This window comes from Paramormyrops kingsleyae, chromosome 14 (genome assembly GCF_048594095.1).
Source record: "Paramormyrops kingsleyae isolate MSU_618 chromosome 14, PKINGS_0.4, whole genome shotgun sequence".
NCBI classification, from domain to species: domain Eukaryota; kingdom Metazoa; phylum Chordata; class Actinopteri; order Osteoglossiformes; family Mormyridae; genus Paramormyrops; species Paramormyrops kingsleyae.
This window is the reverse complement of record NC_132810.1, coordinates 5,070,899-5,088,018: the sequence shown is the minus strand read 5'-3', so window position 1 is coordinate 5,088,018 and position 17,120 is coordinate 5,070,899. Positions and strand designations below refer to the sequence as shown.

Sequence of the window (17,120 nt, the reverse complement as noted above, 5' to 3'; positions counted from 1 at the left end):
GTGCGTTCAAGTTTAGGCATTTCTTGGGGCGTATTACATGTGCCGTTTCATTTTGCACAGTCGACGTGGAGCTAATATAGTATTCAAAGCAAAACAATCTCAAAGTATACTTGGAGTCTCAGTGTTTAAATTCATATATTTTTATGCACTAGTGACTGGTTAGTAATAGGATGATAAACGGTGATAAAATGTCTGCTCACAGTCTAGGTTTATATTGGTCTGCGTTTCAAAGCTGCCTGCTAACACTATGATAAAAACTGCTAGCCATTTGTATATCCATTTAATGGGTGATGAAGTGTACTTTTAGTACGGGCAAGGCTGCACGCAGGTTTGGTGCGACGAGAACGTGAAGTCCTCCGCTCGTGGTAGCGGTCCAACAGCAGCGCCCCTTCGCATGTCCATTAAAGTCGCCTGGGCTGCCCGCGGTGTCGCTGTTCGCCTCTCTCCTCCCCGGCGCTGCACCACTTTTCCTCGGCGTCTTCTGGCTCCCCAGCTTTGCTGCGGTCCGGAGAAACATGACGGCGAGGAAGTCCGGCTCCCGGCTGGAGACGGAGATCGAGCGCTGCCGGTCCGAAGGGCAGTGGGACAAGATCCCTGAGCTGGTGCGGCAGCTGTCGGCCAAGCTCATCTCGAACGGTACGGTAGCCCATTAGCATGCTGAATGCTATTCCCACAGGCCTGTACGACAGCCGCGATGTTTCCTGAACAAGAGCGCGGAAGTTAAGCGGATGTTTGCTGACTCTGAATTCTCAGCCCCGGTTCGCGGCTGGGGATAGCTGTCACTAATAAGACGCATTAAAGAAAAGCATCTTCTGGCGCTAATCTCAATTTCTCGTCAAGCTTGCAGTTTCACAGCATTTCGGGCGTTGATTTTAAGTGTCCGCTGTGTTATATATATTTTGAAGGAATGGGCAAAGTGCAGCCTGTCAAACCGGCTAGCCGGCTAACTGACAGGAAAGCCCTTCGTGTCTCTCAAATTCACATTTTTCTCTTTTTCTTTTAATTTATCTTTAAACAGACTTGTTGTTCGCATACAAGCTGCTGGTATAGCTGTCTAGCGTTAGTAGTTAGTTTATTTTTACATGTACGGCTGTGATTGTGCCTCCTGCAGTTTGGCCTGCAGTGTCATAGGCGGACAGTCATCTTGAAAATGAACATCATTACTTTCAACTTGGTTTGCCACAGATATTGAAGGTTTTCAGATCTCTCGGCTTCGGTGCGATGACAGCAGCTCTCCAAGGTGCTCCTGAACAGTTCCGTGGCTCAATGTCTGTAGTGCTTTACTGATTCCCGTCTTGTTCATTTAGACAAACTCTGTGACAAAGTCCGGCAGATTACCCCTCTCCGCTGTTTTTTTTCCAGTTGGTTAATTAAGACAAGCTCATCCTAAGATGGAGCAGAAACAAGCAGTCTATAACCGGATCAGGCTACACGTGGCCAGCACAGATTGTATCAAGAGATACGGTTCTGCAGACATGAATGCTTCTGTTTCCCCACATTGAGGCAGAGGCCCCCCACCCACCTGGCACTGCCGGTGTTGTTTTGGCAAAGAGACTGAAGGCGTTACCCATTACTGAGGGCTGTTCACTTAGAACAGGCTACATAGGCAAGAGACACACTGTTCCTTAGCAGTAGTTGTACTATTGTTTCTGTAGTATAGTCCTGAGAAAATGTTAGACTTGCAGGCAGTGCTGTTTTTTGCGGTTTGCTGCAGGATGTGTACGTCGCTTGTGCCATTTTCATTCATGCTCCATCCACATAGATGGATGACATGCTTGTTTGATCGGAGGAGCCATAACATAGACGACCTCAAGATGTCATGTCTACATCAGTCAGTCATGAGACATCATGTCCAAGCCTGTGAGAGTCATGAACTAGGCCAAGATCACTTTTGACGCCATGGACTGTTTCCCCCAGATGACCTGGGAGAGCTGCTCCTAGGGGAGGCCAAGCTTCTGCAGTACCTGAAGGAGAACCCCATCAAGCCAGGGGCCAGTCCCCGGGGTGCCCGGCCCAAACTAGTCGAGGTCCGAAAACATCTGACGGCCGCTCTGGACCGGGGGAACCTCAAGGTAGGTCCAGAAGCATGTTCCTGTGTCCTGAATGGACTTTAGTTTTTCAAGAGAAAGGCTCTGACGCTCAGGGGCACACCTAAGAGAAACCCGGAATTATCTTAGGGTGGTGTTCCATGGCATTTTAAAATCTTTTGAAGATTGGGTGGCTGTTTGCTGAAATGTATCAGCGTATCGGTGGTTATGCAGGATGTGCGATTTCACCCCCTGCTGGTCATATAGAAATGCTAAGTGTTACTCATGTGAATGTGCAATAATTATTGTAAATGCATTTACTATTTATTTATTTTAATTGATTTATCTGGATGAATGTCTTGTTGGGCTCACTCATCATGCACTCCCTGGTATAAAAGCCTAGAGTCGCCTATGCTGCATTACAATGTCCAGATGGTATGAAAGATCAGACATAGCCCAAGCCTACCCTGAATATAGTTTGGCTCCATTCATGCTGTGCTCATAGCGTCAGTGTCCCCTCCTCAGAAGGGTGAAACTGGGTGAGGCATGACTCTCCAGTGAGTCATTGTCTGTCTGTGGCTTGAAGAGGTGGGCGAGCCCTTCCTGAAGGTTATTGCATCACCTGCTAAGTTAAAACAGCACAGGAAGATGAATCTATTTGGGTGCCCCCTCTTGTCTTGTCTCCTTTTGTTTATGGGGCTGTTGCTGACTTGCTGAATACAGAGATGAAAGTCATGCTCACCAGCCTTTGGCCTTAATGGTACCTAAGAAATTCACACTGGCTGCTACCCTCTGGTGTTGAGCTCCACTCCTTTTAAATGTAGTGGGGAGGCAAGGCTCCAAAATCCATGCAGGATGGGGCTGCTTATCCCTGCGAACTCTACTTTGCGTGGGCCACGGAGCTCATGGGAGTTTTACTTGTACAAAAATTTTTCTTAGGGCAGAAAAAAAAATGATTGGTTCAGAGAAATAACCAATCAGATTGTAGAGGAGATGGGTTAAAGCAACTAGAGGAAGCAGGACCAACTAATCAGATGTCTTGGTCCCACCTCCTCTACAGTCTGATTGGTTTTCTCTCTGAATCAATCATTTTTCCTTCTGCCCTCAGAACATATTTGTGTAAGTAAAACTCCCACGAGCTTATTCATCCTATTGTTAGCTTAATGCATTAGCATTAGCAAGTGCCGCTACAGGATAAAGATGGTCTGACTCCACCTTAGTTGCTTTCTCCTCAGTCACACCCGTGTAATGGAAATGCTTAGCAGCCTTCTGGAAGGAGAAGTTCCTTTCATGGTGAGTTCCTGGTGTAGTCCACATAAGTAGGGTTTGTGTCCCCAGCCCGACCACCAGCAGGAGGCCCAACTGCTAATGGCCAAGCTATGCTACGTGGAGGGGGATTACCAGGAAGCCATCGGCCAGTACTCCCAGGTCACGCTGGATGACATGCAGCTTGTGGGCGCCCCTGTCTACCGCCTCTCCATGATCGCCGAGGCTCACGCCACCAAAGGTCAGGTTCCGCCCAGGAGTGACCGTGTGCCAAGCTATACAGGACAGAGCGCCACACATGCACCTAATGTCCCTATAAACACAGCTCTCCTTGTGCCGCTCCCTAAACGGGCAGTTGGGTTTTTCCATAAACCTCTGAATGCTGAAACCACAGCCTGAGACTTCAGTGTGATTTTAGAAGCTGCCTCCAGGGCCTGTTTGTTTATTTAGCCACTTATTTATTTATTTCACTCTTAATTCTGTAATAACTTTTGCCATTAACTTAAGGTGTCTGTCGTGACAGTAAGTCACTCGCAGTGTCACAGTTTGGCCTGATGGGGGCAGCAGTGTCTCATGTCTTGGGATCAGTTCACGTGTCTTACTTGCCTTTGATCCCAGCAGTGGGTCGGGTAGAGACCGTCTTCTCTCATGTCATTTATCCAGCTGATTTTCTCTAATATGGCCGTTCTTCATACTTACAGAGGAACAGCTGTAAACCAATGACTTTGACCAAATGAGTGACACAAGCAGCTTACCCTACTAAGAAGTGGCTTGCTGGTTTTCAAGTGGTTTGTTTCCGCCTATGGGAATGACTCTAGGATAGCTTCTTTCTTTCAGTTTTAATAAGTCACTCGATTGTCAGGTCATGGGGTCACAGGGACAGAAGTGGTGCATGTGCGTCCGTTTCCCCCACTTAGGCGTGCTGGGCTCTCCTCGTGGTGGGTTCACCTGAGGTCAGGCCAAACCCCGTCCTGGTACTGTGATCTACAGTTCATGTTATACTATATGAGCAAAACTATTGGGACAGCTGGCCATTACATCTACATGAACTTTTATCACATCCCGTTCTAAATCCATACGCATCAACAAGGAGTTGGTTCCCGCTTTGCAGCTATAACAGCCGCCACTCTGCTGGGAAGGCTTTCCACAAGAGAGTCTGCAGATTGTCCATTGCCCATTCATCCAGTAGAGCACTTGTGAGGTCAGGCACTAATGTTGGACATGAAGACTTGGCTCACAATGTCAATTCTAGTTGAGGTCAGGGCTCTGCTGACCAGTCAAGTTCTTCCACGCTAGACTCACCCAACCATGTCTTTATGGACCGTGCTTTGTGCACTGGAGCACAGGACCTTCCCCAAACTGTTCCCACAAAACTGGAAGTATAGAGTTGTCCAAAATGTTTTGGTATGCTGTAGCATTAAGTTTTCCTTCACTGGAACTAAGGGGCCTAGCCCAGCCCCTAAAAGACAACCCCGTTCCATTATCCCTCCACCACCAAACTTTACAGTTGGCATGATGCAGTCAGGCAGGTAACGTTCTCTGGCGTCCGCCAAACCCAGACTTGTCCATCTGTCAAACAGAGAGGCATGAATCGTCACTCCACAGAACATATGTCCACTGCTCCAGTGTCCAGTGGCGGCATGCTTTACGCTTCATCCAATGGTTGGCATCACGCTTGGTGATATGAGGTTTGCATGTAGCTGCTCGGCCATGGAAGCCCATTCCATGAAGCTCCCTTTGCATAGTTTTTGTGCTGGGTTAATGCCAGAGGAAGTTTGGAACTCTGCAGATATTGACTCATTATATTGAGTCAACAGAGCGTTGGCGACTTTTACACACTGTGCCTCGGCACTCGGTGACCCCGCTCTGTTACTTTATGTGGTTTGCCACTTCGTGGCTGAGTTTCTGTTGTTCCTAAGTGTTTCCACTTTGCAATAATACCACTTACAGTTGACAATGGAATATCTGGCAGGGAAAAAAAATACGAGCTGACTTATTGCAATGGTGGCATCCTATGACAGCCCCACTCTTGAATTCACTGAGCTCTTCAGAATGACCCATTCTTTCACAAATGTTTGTAAACCTGATTGCATGACTAGGTGCTTGATTTTATACACCTATTGCAATGGGTCTGAATGAAACACCTGAATTCAATGACTGAGAGGTGCGTCCCAAAGCTTTTGTTAATACAGTGTATCTGTAGACTGAAAACACCCACAGTCCTCTATGGCATAAGGTGTGGACACCTCTCTACCAGTGCTGTTGACAAAAGTAAAGTTTGGTTACATGTCATGACGTAAACAAGAGTTCATTCGTTTGGCAAAAGTCTCACGATGCTCTGTCAGGCACAATACATAGCCTCCCCACTGTGAGGTTTGGTTACCCTCCAACAAACAGTCAGCTTTTCTGTTTTTCAACCAAGGAATTTAAGAAGCAGGCGAGAGAGGGAGACAGTCAGTCAGCGTCGGATAAGGACCCCCGGCACAGTGTCCCTAATGCCTGGCTCATCTGCATCACCCACGAGTCCTGAGCTCCATAGGCTTATTGGGGCACACTCTCCCAGCCCTCTCCCTGGCTCAATTTCCCATTTTGTTGTTACCCTGGGGCAGATAATGTCCATACCTTCCCAGTAATTGTCTGGTGTAGAGTCGGTGTGGATGATATGGGCAAATCGAGGTAATTATCCCACGTGGGACTACATGGCGTTGATGGAACTCGCCCCTGATCCCAGGTTGGGCTTTCTGCTGGACCGTCAGCGTGGCGCTTAGTCCCAGCATGTGTCACTTGTGTGCAGGTCTGTGTCTGGAGAAGCTCCCCTCAGCCTCGTCCTCCATCTCCAGCCACGGGCCCGACAGGGACCAGGAGATCATCACGTGCTACGAGAAGTCGGGGGACATCGCCCTGCTCTATCTGCAGGAGATGGAGAAGGTAGCTGACCCGCGATCATCTCCACATCATATGGGATTCGACGGGATCCTGCCTTTCATACCGCCGTCGCAAGCTGACCGCAGCCTGCCCCTAACTGACCATTGGCCTCAGTATCCACAGCGCCATTGAACAACCCTGCGGCTAGATCCCATCTGTGCCCTAAATGGTCGCCGGTCAGAAATTCTGCCAGTGGTGGAATCTTGACGGGCAGGTCGCCATCCCTATGAGGGTAGTGCATGCAGGCACTGGCCTAGGATCATTAAACACCCAGGGAGAAGGTGGTCTACACCCCACTTCACTTCATAATATGTACCATCCTCCACCGCCAGGCCTTGAGTGCTGGGATGCAGAACCGCAGCCCAAAGCCCGGTCCAGTGACCCAGGAACAGGAGCTGGGCTACTTCCTAGAGACGGGTCTTCAGAGGGCTCATGTCATTCACTTCAAAAACGGGTAAGAGGATGCCTACCTCCCCCCAAGCATGTCAGAGAGTGCCGAGCAGTGCCAGGCCGTTTAACCTTGTGAACACTTTGTTTCGGACATTTTGGCTGTTTATCAGTATCTGTACTTGACCATCCTTGTGTTCTCGTGTAGCCGTTCTACATCATCTTCCATTGCCGAAAAACCAGTTCCAATATTAAGAACAGAAGTGCAGTGCATCTCGCCAACAAGAGCAATCCCATGGCTTAATTGCTCTAGCAATTAAGAGGGGTGGAAAAATCATTCACAGTAGAGCTAACAGTCAATTAAAATCAGACTTTATTCCAGTCAGCACTCAGTTAGCATCCATCATTTGATTGGCCAACTGCCTTCCTGCACGTTAATGATGCTCACTGACCCCTGTTTGGTCAGATGCTCCCCCCCCCATCCCCTAGGCTTAACGTTCTGTCTCCAGTTGACAAAGAGCTGGTTTATTTCACCAGGACATGCAAGTGAAGGTGCCAGGATATTGGGTGTCTGTTTCCTAATGTTTCCTTTTTAGTCTCCCCTGAGCTGCAGGCCAGTGTAGTGGGTCCCAAAGGGTGCATCATGAAGGGTGTCCAGTACCTTTCTTTTACTCTGCACATTTTCTTCCAGCAATCTGACCCGAGGCGTCGGCCGCTTCCGCGAGATCCTCCGTGCCGTGGAAACCAGAACCACACAGAACCTACGCATGGTGAGCCATGGGTTGGGCCGCTGAGTTCTGACCAAGATCGGGACGAGGTGTGTGGTGTCTAACACGCTGCCTCTCCTACGCTCCAGACCATCGCCCGGCAGCTGGCCGAGATCCTTCTCAGGGGGATGTGTGAGCAGAGCTACTGGAGCCCCCTAGAGGACCCCCCCCAGCAGTCGCCCCTCAACGACTCCCTGCGGCAGGGCCCCCTCGCCCGGGACTACAGCCTGAGCCGCAGGCCCCGCGTCTACTCTGGGGAAAAGTGAGTTCTGGCAGGATTGCAGCAGTTTGGAGCTGGTGTCTCACCTGCATCTGGGAATCAGGGGGCCAAAGGCTGACAGCACACTTTGCTTTCTGCCCCCACAGCCTGTTCTGCCCTCAGGAGAACACAGAGGAGGCCCTGCTCCTACTTCTCATCAGCGAGTCCATGGTAAGTCCTGCTGGCCACCAGGGGGTGCTCTATCTTCAGGCTTGCACTTGAGCTTTTGGACCATTTGATCATTCTGCTCTATGACATATATTTTTTGCCTCCCAATTAATAAGGACATGGTTCATACCTAATGCTGGTCCAGGCCAACTGGGAGATGGTCAGCATGTTTCTTTGGACCATTAGGGATGCGTTTCACCCCTCCTGCGCCCCTTATCCAGGCCAACCGGGACGCAGTGCTGAGCCGGATCCCAGAGCACAACAATGACCGCCTGATCAGCCTGCAGAGTGCGTCGGTGGTGTACGACCTGCTGACGATAGCACTGGGCCGGCGGGGCCAGTACGAGATGCTCTCTGAGGTGAGATGGGGCTGGCTGGGGGGGAGGGGGGGCATTCTGGCTCCAGCTTCATGTCAGCTTGTCCTCGAAGCTCTTTCTGCATGCCTGTATCTCTGTGTCTCTATGTGCCCGTGGCTGACTGTCTTCTTGCTTCCCTGCAGTGCCTCGAGAGGGCAATGAAATTCGCCTTTGAGGAGTTCCACTTGTGGTACCAATTCGCCCTGTCCCTGATGGCTGCCGGCAAGGTGAGTAGGTCCGCATGCTGGTCTGTGTAGTCGCGGCACGCCGTGCCGTCACCACGCCGTGCCGTCACCACGCCGTGCCATCACCGCACGCCCTCTCTTCTGCACCCCCAGTCGGCCCGCGCAGTCAAGGTGCTGAAGGAGTGCATTCGGCTGAAGCCGGACGACCCCACTATCCCCCTGCTGGCCGTCAAGCTCTGCATCGGCAGCCTGCACTGGGTGAGTGCCGCAGGTCACCTGACTTGCCCTTGGTACTTCAGGTCAAGACCAGCAGTGCTAAGTGAATCTCAATACCAAGAACGCAAAAACCGTGGTCTTGGACTGTGGTCTTGGCAAGACCGGTCTTGCTAACTTGCCTTCCAGGAACGAACTTGGGGCACAATGAACCATGGGATTGGTTTTGTTTGGCGAGGTGGTAACTGACGTATCCTGGATATTTGGGGAGGAGCAAGACCAACATCTGGGAACTTCTACCATCCTCTGTACTTGTGTTCTTAGTATTGGAACTGATCTTTGGCGATCATGATGTAAAACGGGTACAAGAGAACACAGCTACGGTCAAGAATGCATATTGGGATTCACCTCTAGTCTGTACCCATAGCCTGGCCTTAGTGAGGCATAACAAACGGGCTCCAAGAGCAGTCCCACTCATCAACCAGCTTGGTGATGACACTGGCTCTGGCCCTCCCTCTAGCTGGAAGAGGGTGAGCGTTTCGCGAAGATGGTGGTGGACATGGGAGAGAAAGCGTCTGAATTCCGGGCCAAAGGCTACTTGGCCATCGGCTTGGTGTATAGCCTGCGGGCTACGGATGGTAAGTGCCCCCCAGCCCAGGAACTGCCCGCGTCATCAGCCGAAAGCCATAAGATTGGCTGAACGGCATGACTGATGTGTAGCAGCCCGTCTGGCTCTAATCCGAGCTCCTTCCCTGTCTTTCAGCCTCACTGCGCGGGATGCAGGAGGAGTACCAGAAGAAGGCCCTGGGTGCGTTTCAGAGGTGGGTCGGCTCTGTCCCCGCCGTTCAGCTTTTAGGTGTGACAGCTATGTGACGCACTTGCCCTGGTCTGTCCTCCGCAGGGCCCAGAGTCTGTCCCCCACAGATCACCTGGCTGCCTTCTACCTGGCCCTGCAGCTGGCCGTGTCTCGGCAGGTGAGGCGCACTGCTGACTCGCCGTCCACTGCAGCCCGTTTGTAACTCCCCCTGCATTGTGGGTATTGTAGTACGGCTCTAGGTCACATGATTCAGGAGCTGTTCCCTCTCGGTTGTTAAAAATGTCCTGCTCCACAAGGACACTCGTGGCCTTGCAGAACTTATCGTACATTTAGTCTGGGTTTCTATGGAGATGGGTAATAGGCTCGGTGGTGGGGAGTGTTGCTGTAAAGTGTGGTGGTTGGTGTATGTATGGTATCTCTCTGTGTGTCTGTCCCTATCCAGATCCCAGAGGCGCTGGGCTACGTTCGGCAGGCTCTGCAGCTACAGGGCGACGACGTTCACTCGCTGCACCTTCTGGCGCTGCTGCTGTCTGCCCAGAAGCACTACCACGACGCTCTCAACATCGTGGAGATGGCCCTCAGCGAGTACCCCGAGAACTTCATGTGAGCGCAGTGTGTCTGCCGGCAGGCAGGAGGCGCTGTTCGTCCCACAGTCCGTGCCATCGAAGGGTCTGCCTTTAACTATAAGGCAGCTATCTAGTAAAGGCATTCACACATCTAACCTAATTAATATGGTTGAGTAGTTGCTGTAGCATTGAGTTATCTTTGGACAGATCATCCAAAATTGTCGGATAAACAGCAATAAACATCATTCATGCAAATAATTCAAGAGAACATGAGCTGCAGGATAGCAAACATCTGTAAACTGTGTCGCAACAGCGTTTAAGTGATCACACAATGTGATCTCAGCACGGACTGGAACTGTCACATCGTTCACTGAGGCACCATGTGTGTGTGCGTGCGTGCGTGCGTGCGTGCGTGTGTTCCCAGGCTGCTGTTCACCAAGGTGAAACTAGAGAGCCTGTGTCGAGGGCCAGAGGAGGGGCTGCTCACCTGTAAGCACATGCTGCAGATCTGGAAGTCCTGTTACAACCTGACCAACCCCAGGTGCGTCTTGATGTCCCGTTCGGGAACTGGGGGGAGGCCTGTCTGTACCGCCTGCCGGACTGAGATCTCTGTGGGCACCTTGTGCTGGACCTCTCATCATATTAATAATGAGCGCTGCAGGCTACAGGATAATGAGACTCTTTGGAATGCAGTTCGGTCCTCCATAAGGCTAGAGGGCGCTGTGTTCTCTTTGGCGCCTACAGGGGATGGAGACTTTGGGTACAGTGTGTTGCCAAGCAGCACTTGGAAAGCTGAGAGATGTATGGGCCGTACATTCCCTCTGCCGTGATGAGATCAAGACAGCCTTGTTTTGTCCAGGTGATATACAGCACAGAGGATAGAGCTCACGGATTAAAATGAAGGACTCGTTGGCTGTTTGTGTGTTGGGGTTTGGCATGTGGGCCCTGCGTGTACCTCGTCACTGGTTATACACACACGACTCTCTTCCCCCTTCCCTTGAGGTGTAGCACTTTTACACATCACTCAGATGAAATCAGCCACTGTGCAATGGTTTTCCATTACGTCTGATGGGCAGGTCGGTTTGTTTCTTCGCGTTACATCATCTAATTATCCTCCCTAATCTCCACGGCTACTGTTTCCCCGTGGCGAGGATTGTGCCACTGTCGTTCTTCTGCTCGCTTTAAGACGGACTCTGGGAGGTCTAAGCAGCCCCTGTTTTTTGCTCGTCCTCAGCGATTCAGGCCGCGGGAGCAGCCTGCTGGACAGAGCCGTAGCGGACCGGCGGCAGCTGAACACCATGACCCTGCCGGATTTCAGCGACCCCGAAACAGGTGGGCATGCCGTGGGCACACGTGCCCCAGCGGAGGCTTAGGGCTTCCCATTAAGCCGCTGGCATCCTGTCCCCGAATCCCTGGCGTTTCTGTTAGTGTTAAAATCCAGCTGCCCTTAGAAACATCCAGAAATAGACAAAGCTATGGCCGTGTCCCTCCAGCTGTCAGTCTGTCTTCCCGCCTCCCGTTCATTTGTTGTTCTTTTGTCTTTATTGGTTATTCAGCTTTTAGGTCTGTGCCCCCCCAGCTAGTCCTCAGACCCCCTTTTTTCCCCCCATACCCCCTCTCACCTGGTCCCAAGGCCTCACCCCCACACTTCTGTGGCCACGCCCCTCTGTCACCAGTAACTCTGTGACTCCGCTCAGTATGGCCGTGTGAAACGGGCCGCTCCAGATCGGTCGCGGTCATTGGTTAGGGTTTCCTCTGTTTGGCAAGCAGCACATGTCCGTCCCCCCCCCCCAAGTTGACTGACAGACTCACAGATGTGACAGTTAAATGACTATTACACTGAGCTGATCTAAATCTGTGCTGCAGTTTGCCTCCCCCCACCCCCCACCACGTTGCTGTGTGCTGTTGTATGTCTGCCCCCCCTCCAAACCTCCGCAGCCGCCCCTGTCGGCCTTCCCTGCGCCCGTCTGCCCCAGTCCGCTGTTATCAGTAACGTTCTCTTCCCTCCTTCCTCTGTCCTGTTTATGTTTGTGTTTGTGGTGACCTTTCCTTTCGTTTCTTAATTTTGTTTTAATTTGTTATTTCAAAGGCAACCCGCCAGACGATTATTTTCATGGTTTTTACTCCATTTTTTCAGTTTGTAAGTAGTGCTTTACTCGGAGGGCCCCAGCCCTTCGATTCCGCCCACACGCTGGACCCCGCAGTCACGTGCCCTTTCCTCCGCCACCAAACGTGAACGCTACCCGTGCGTGTGGATGCTGCCGTGGGCCTCGTCCTTCTTGTGTTTCTCCATCTCCTGTCTGCGTGGTGCCGCCTGATGGGAGCTGGATGCAGATGGCTTGTCGTGCTTAATAATTAAAGAGACGGTGTTGTTTTTCCTGGGCTGCACGCCGGAGCCCGGTTAGCACAGAGATTTCCACGTTTAAAGGCAGGTTGGGCCCCGGCAGCCTTCAGATCAAAATTTGGTCCTGTGTCTAAAGTTTAACATCTGTAATGTATGTTTTAATGAGTCGGCTCGGGCTGAGGTAAGTTATGGGTACGGCTGCTACCGCTGTAGCCAGCTGGCCTACAGGAAGACGCACTGTCTCTTTAAGAAGCTGTGGACAGCTGTGTTGCTGCAGAGAAGCTCTGGCTTTTCCTGCTGTGAAGCCCCACCCTATCCTGTCATTCAGCAGTAAAGCCCCACCCCCCTCCCCTGCACGCAGCCATTTATGGTCACCCTGTCACAGTGAAACCTTTTGCACTACGACGCATGCCAAATGTTTGGACTCTGGAGCTGATTGGTTGGTTTTTTTTTTGTCGTTTTCTTTGTGCATGCACATGGTCTTGACATCGTCACCCACATGTGGACACCTCAGGGGGACCGGTGATGATGGCGCTCCGTGGGAGACACCAACGCATCATCATCACCTCCCCACTTTAAACTCATCCAGGGAACCACTGCTCACAGTGTTTTTTTTTTGCCATTGATTGGTTTGTCATATTTCCTGGTTATTTTATCAGTATTGGGGAAGAACCGAGCAGCTGTGTGTCTGCTGAGGACCGGAAGCCTCCAGACCTCGAGGTTCATAAGTCAGATCGAGGCTGCAGGATGATGCTATAAACAGCCTAGAATGGGACGGTCAGCTTTATCTTCTGGTGGGGCTGGGGGGCACAGCCACGGGGCAGGGGGGTGTATAGGGTCTGAGTAGGGGTTTGGAGACGGGCAGGAAAGTCAGGAGCATGCGATAGGGCGCCCACTGACACAGACACGGCCCCAGGCTTGGGGGACCCCCCCCCCCCTGCCCCCGGAGAAGGCCGTCTGTTTGCTGCACACAACCATGCTGTGGAAGGAAATTGTTGAAAGAAGCGGCCTCATTAGAGGAGAGCTGGGTGGAGTCTGGAGACAGGGCTCTGAGGGGGTGGGTGGGTGTGGGGGGGGGCGTTAGGGGGCCGCCATCCATCCTTCTGACAGCGTCTGAGTCAGTGTCCCTCTCTGATGTCAGTGGAACTCGCTGGTCTGACTGGGGTAGATTCTTCATGCTCTGGCACTCCTACCCCCTAAGCACCCCCCCCCCCCCAGAGGTAATGTGAAGGACGCAGGTCCTCCTTTAATAATGGGGTGTCCCAGGATGAGTGATGTCACAGACCCCCCTGCCCCACCCACCCCACCCCACCCCACAGTCTGTCCCACCCCCTCTCTGATTGGCGATCTCCATGACCCTCGTTTCCGCCCCCTCCCCAGGCTCTGTGCACGCCACGTCTATGGCGGCCTCGCGGGTGGAGCAGGCGCTGTCAGAGGCCGCCTCTTCCCTGCAGAGCAGCGCTCCCAAGCAAGGTCCCCTCCACCCCTGGATGACACTGGCGCAGATCTGGCTCCACGCAGGTAGGTGCGGTGTGTGCAGCAGGCCAGCAGGGGGCATAGCGGTTCCGACGCCTGTCTTCATAAGGTTTCAGACTCCGGTGTCCAGGATGGGAGAGCTACTACTTATTAAACATAAAACGTGTCTGTCCAAGTAATGCCCCCGGGGGTCGTGCTGGTCGTTGCAGCGGAGGTGTACATCAGCATGAGCAAGCCGGCCGAGGCCACGGCCTGCACACAGGAGGCTGCCAACCTCTTCCCCATGTCCCACAACGTGCTCTTCATGAAGGGCCAGGTGGCTGAGCTCCGGGGCAGCGTGGACGAGGCCAGGCGCTGGTATGAGGAGGCCCTCGCCATCAGCCCCACCCACGTCAAGACCATGCAGAGACTGGTGAGTGCGGGGGAGGTGACCTACGGGGTGGCAGGGTGGCCACAGGGGGCTCCTAAATCGTTCCCTGTTGGGGGGCCGGATGATCAGCGCTCTACCCTTCACTGAGGTCAGCTTGTATGTATATATCACCAGACGGCTCTGGACAATGATGATGATGATGATGATTAATGTGCAGAGCTCTGGTTGGTGGAGGGATTCCTCAGGCACCCGACGGATACCTGCGAGATGGACTGGAACGCCGCGTTAAGGCGGGGCCAGTGTCTTCCCAGCGTCCTGGAGGCGGAGCTACCTGACTGCCCCATTTGGGCTGAACGCCGGGCTCTGCTCCACCCGGCCTCCAAGCTTTCAGTACTCATGGTCACTTGGCTGCGGAGAGGACGAGATACTGGTTTGCCCGGGCTGGGGAATTGGTGTAGCATGGGGGCGGGGCTTCCTTCTTGCCATCCCACCCCAGGCCAGGCAAAACTTGATGCAGATGATGTTGAGGGAACGTGGAATGCAGAGGTTGAACATTGAGGGCCTGAAGATGCCAGTGAATGCTGGGTTGGCTGCTGATGGCTCTGTGAGGTGGGTGGATGTGAGAGAGCCCTCGCTGAACACCTCACCCACGCTTGTGTGTCCTCCCTCGCTCGGCTGTAGTGAGCACAGCCCGTGGTGCTTGTCCGAGTCTCACTTCCCATGTTAAATGGTGAGAAGAGACGTTGGCACTGAGCCGTTCCTACTCTGCCTGGATGGACGTGTCCTTCAGGCAGCAGATCTCTAAAGACAAGATTTATCAGGGCCAGGCAGGTGGAGGCCCACGGAGAGGCCTTATGCATCCCCATTGGCTAGTGCCTGCGGGTCAGACTTTCCTAGGGGCCTCCCATGTTCCCATTGGCTAACGGCAGGCAGGCTGGCGACCGCAAAGGGCCGTCTCATCTCTCCATTGGCTAATGCCAGGCAGATGGACATCCTGAGAGGGTCTGGGGAGGCTTTGTATTTGTGGCCGATGGCAGGGTAGAGATGGTGAGAGGAACACTGTATCACAGCTGCAGTTGTGACAGCGGTCACTGGGTGTTGTACAGTTTCCAGGCAGCCATATGGAGTGAGTGCAAAGTGATGGCTTGTGCCTCACTGACTGGCTGTGTGTTTGACGAATGCGACATAGATCTTTGGTGGATGTCTCCACAGAAGTAGTTTTCCCAAAGTGCTGATTTTGAAGGTTGGTTGAGGATTTCCCCCTAAGATGGCTGTGTATCTGATATCACTTCTCTTCACCTGCCCCGCCTCTAGGGGGGGCACCTCTGATCCTCAGTATTTCCCAGAAGCCCTGTTGCACTTGGGTGGATTATTGACCATTGGGATGGACAGTGATGTATGCTGGGAAATAATGATGAAGTCCAAATGCGTAGGGAGTCTGTGGCTCATTCGCAATCTGCTCTCTCCCTGCCCCACCCTGCCCCTCTCCACCCCCATCTGCCATCCGCTGCCCCAGGGCCTGATCCTGCACCAGCTCCAGCGTTACAGCCTCGCAGAGAAGATCCTGCGGGACGCAGTGCAGGTCAACTCCACAGCCCACGACGTGTGGAACAGCCTGGGCGAGGTGCTGCAGGCCCAGGGCAACGACGACGCCGCCACTGAGTGCTTCCTGACTGCCCTAGAGCTGGAGGCCAGCAGCCCCATCATGCCCTTCACCATCATCCCCCGAGCCCTCTGATTGGCTGCCTGACATCCTGCATAACAGGAAGTCCCACCCCGTGTCTTGCCAGTGACAAAAAAAGACACTGCTTGTAAAATAAGGAAGAAACAATGTGACAAAGACTGTCCTGTCCTCCCCTTTAGTGTATGGTGTTGACCCATCCCATCGTCCTCATGTCCTGTACAAGCCCATCAGAATTGTGACATAACTATGTAAACTCTGAACAGGAATGGATGGAATGTTATTACTGGGCACCAGAGAATTCTGTTACCTGTTTCTTGGAAGGTTCATCCCCTTCCCTCCTGAAAAGGGATCAGGGTGAGTCACACCTGTTGCCAAAAGCTAACTTTTTTTTTTTTTTTTTTTTTAATTTGGGTCAAAGATATAGAGCAGAAAAGTCAGGTGACTGTATCAGTCTGGGTGTGGTTGTACGGAGGAATCAGACAAGCGTGTCAGCGTGGGGGAATCGCCTGTCCTCGCGGTGAGAGATATCGGGATAGCCTGCTGATAAAGGGAGGGAGGTGGCCTGTCAGCTGACCTGCCTTCGGCTGGCGCCCCCCGACTCCGTGCCCCCCACCACCGGTGAGACCCTCTCTCGTTTGTGTCTCTGCCAGTCCTGCTGGCGGACGAGCTCAGATGTTACACCAGACCCTGCCTCGTCCACGTCTGCTGCGTGAAGTCGCCGTCGTCTCGCTTTAAGGGCAGAAGGTGGGGTTTCCGTTCTGCTCCTTGGCTTCCTGGAGCAGCCTGTGAACTTGGTGCTTTTTAGTGGCAGTTTGGGAGCGTGCGAACCCTTCCAGTCGATATGTGGGTAAAGCCAAAAGCGTCTCAGTACCAACGTGATGTATGGATGTTAGAAATAAAAGTATCATTTTCATGCGAGTGTCCAGGTGCTGTGTCGCATGCGATGCGGTTGTGCTTCATCTCCTCCGGGGCATTATTTTGTACCCCAGCAGAGCTGGTTTATTCTGCATGAGGTCCAGTGCTGTTCCTTACAGTGGTGGCTGCACAGCCCCGTCCTCTGTCCTCATGTTCTATGCGTCACATCTGAAGCACTGCAATAACGTCGCTCCCTTTCAGAGCATCGTTTCAATGCTCCTTCCAGTCTCAGATAGCATAACGCAAGTGCTGCGTAGGAGAAGGTGGTCGACCGTGTGATTATAGCCTTACGCTCTAATGCAGTTTCCCAGTCTGGTTCTTGGGGACCCACAGACAGTCCATGTTTTTGCACCCTCCCTGCTCTTGGGTCAGCGGTAGTAAAAATGTGGACCGGC

At 52.6% G+C, this 17,120-nt stretch overlaps 1 protein-coding gene across 3 annotated transcripts; it reads left to right on the top strand.

Moving 5' to 3' along the window:
• Positions 1-150: 150 nt before the first annotated feature.
• Positions 151-16,723, top strand: ttc7b (tetratricopeptide repeat domain 7B). 3 transcript variants are annotated; one of them, XM_023828793.2, is made up of 21 exons: positions 157-636; positions 1,918-2,072; positions 3,366-3,534; positions 6,088-6,221; positions 6,551-6,672; positions 7,297-7,375; positions 7,462-7,634; positions 7,739-7,802; positions 8,021-8,158; positions 8,299-8,382; positions 8,494-8,598; positions 9,074-9,191; positions 9,317-9,374; positions 9,455-9,527; positions 9,813-9,973; positions 10,361-10,477; positions 11,171-11,268; positions 12,026-12,076; positions 13,661-13,801; positions 13,966-14,168; positions 15,643-16,723. In XM_023828793.2, exons 1-21 carry the CDS (start codon positions 516-518, stop codon positions 15,862-15,864), a joined length of 2,586 nt encoding a protein of 861 aa, XP_023684561.1. In that variant the 5' UTR covers positions 157-515; the 3' UTR covers positions 15,865-16,723. The 3 variants fall into 3 exon arrangements, with proteins under 3 accessions (XP_023684563.1, XP_023684561.1, XP_023684562.1); XM_023828794.2 differs by lacking the exon at positions 12,026-12,076 and having other exon boundaries at positions 161-636; XM_023828795.2 differs by lacking the exons at positions 12,026-12,076; positions 13,661-13,801; positions 13,966-14,168; positions 15,643-16,723 and adding an exon at positions 12,795-13,572 and having other exon boundaries at positions 151-636.
• The last annotated feature ends 397 nt before the right edge of the window (positions 16,724-17,120 follow it).

What these genes read in the sequence shown, in the direction of transcription:
- ttc7b (XM_023828793.2), top strand. Translation starts at nt 516, where the DNA reads ATGACGGCGAGGAAGTCCGGCTCCCGGCTGGAGACGGAGATCGAGCGC. An exon ending in GGCCAAGCTCATCTCGAACG is followed by an intron (nt 637 to 1,917) that starts GTACGGTAGCCC and finishes TGTTTCCCCCAG; the next exon opens with ATGACCTGGGAGAGCTGCTC. An exon ending in TAGCCTGCGGGCTACGGATG is followed by an intron (nt 9,192 to 9,316) that starts GTAAGTGCCCCC and finishes CCTGTCTTTCAG; the next exon opens with CCTCACTGCGCGGGATGCAG.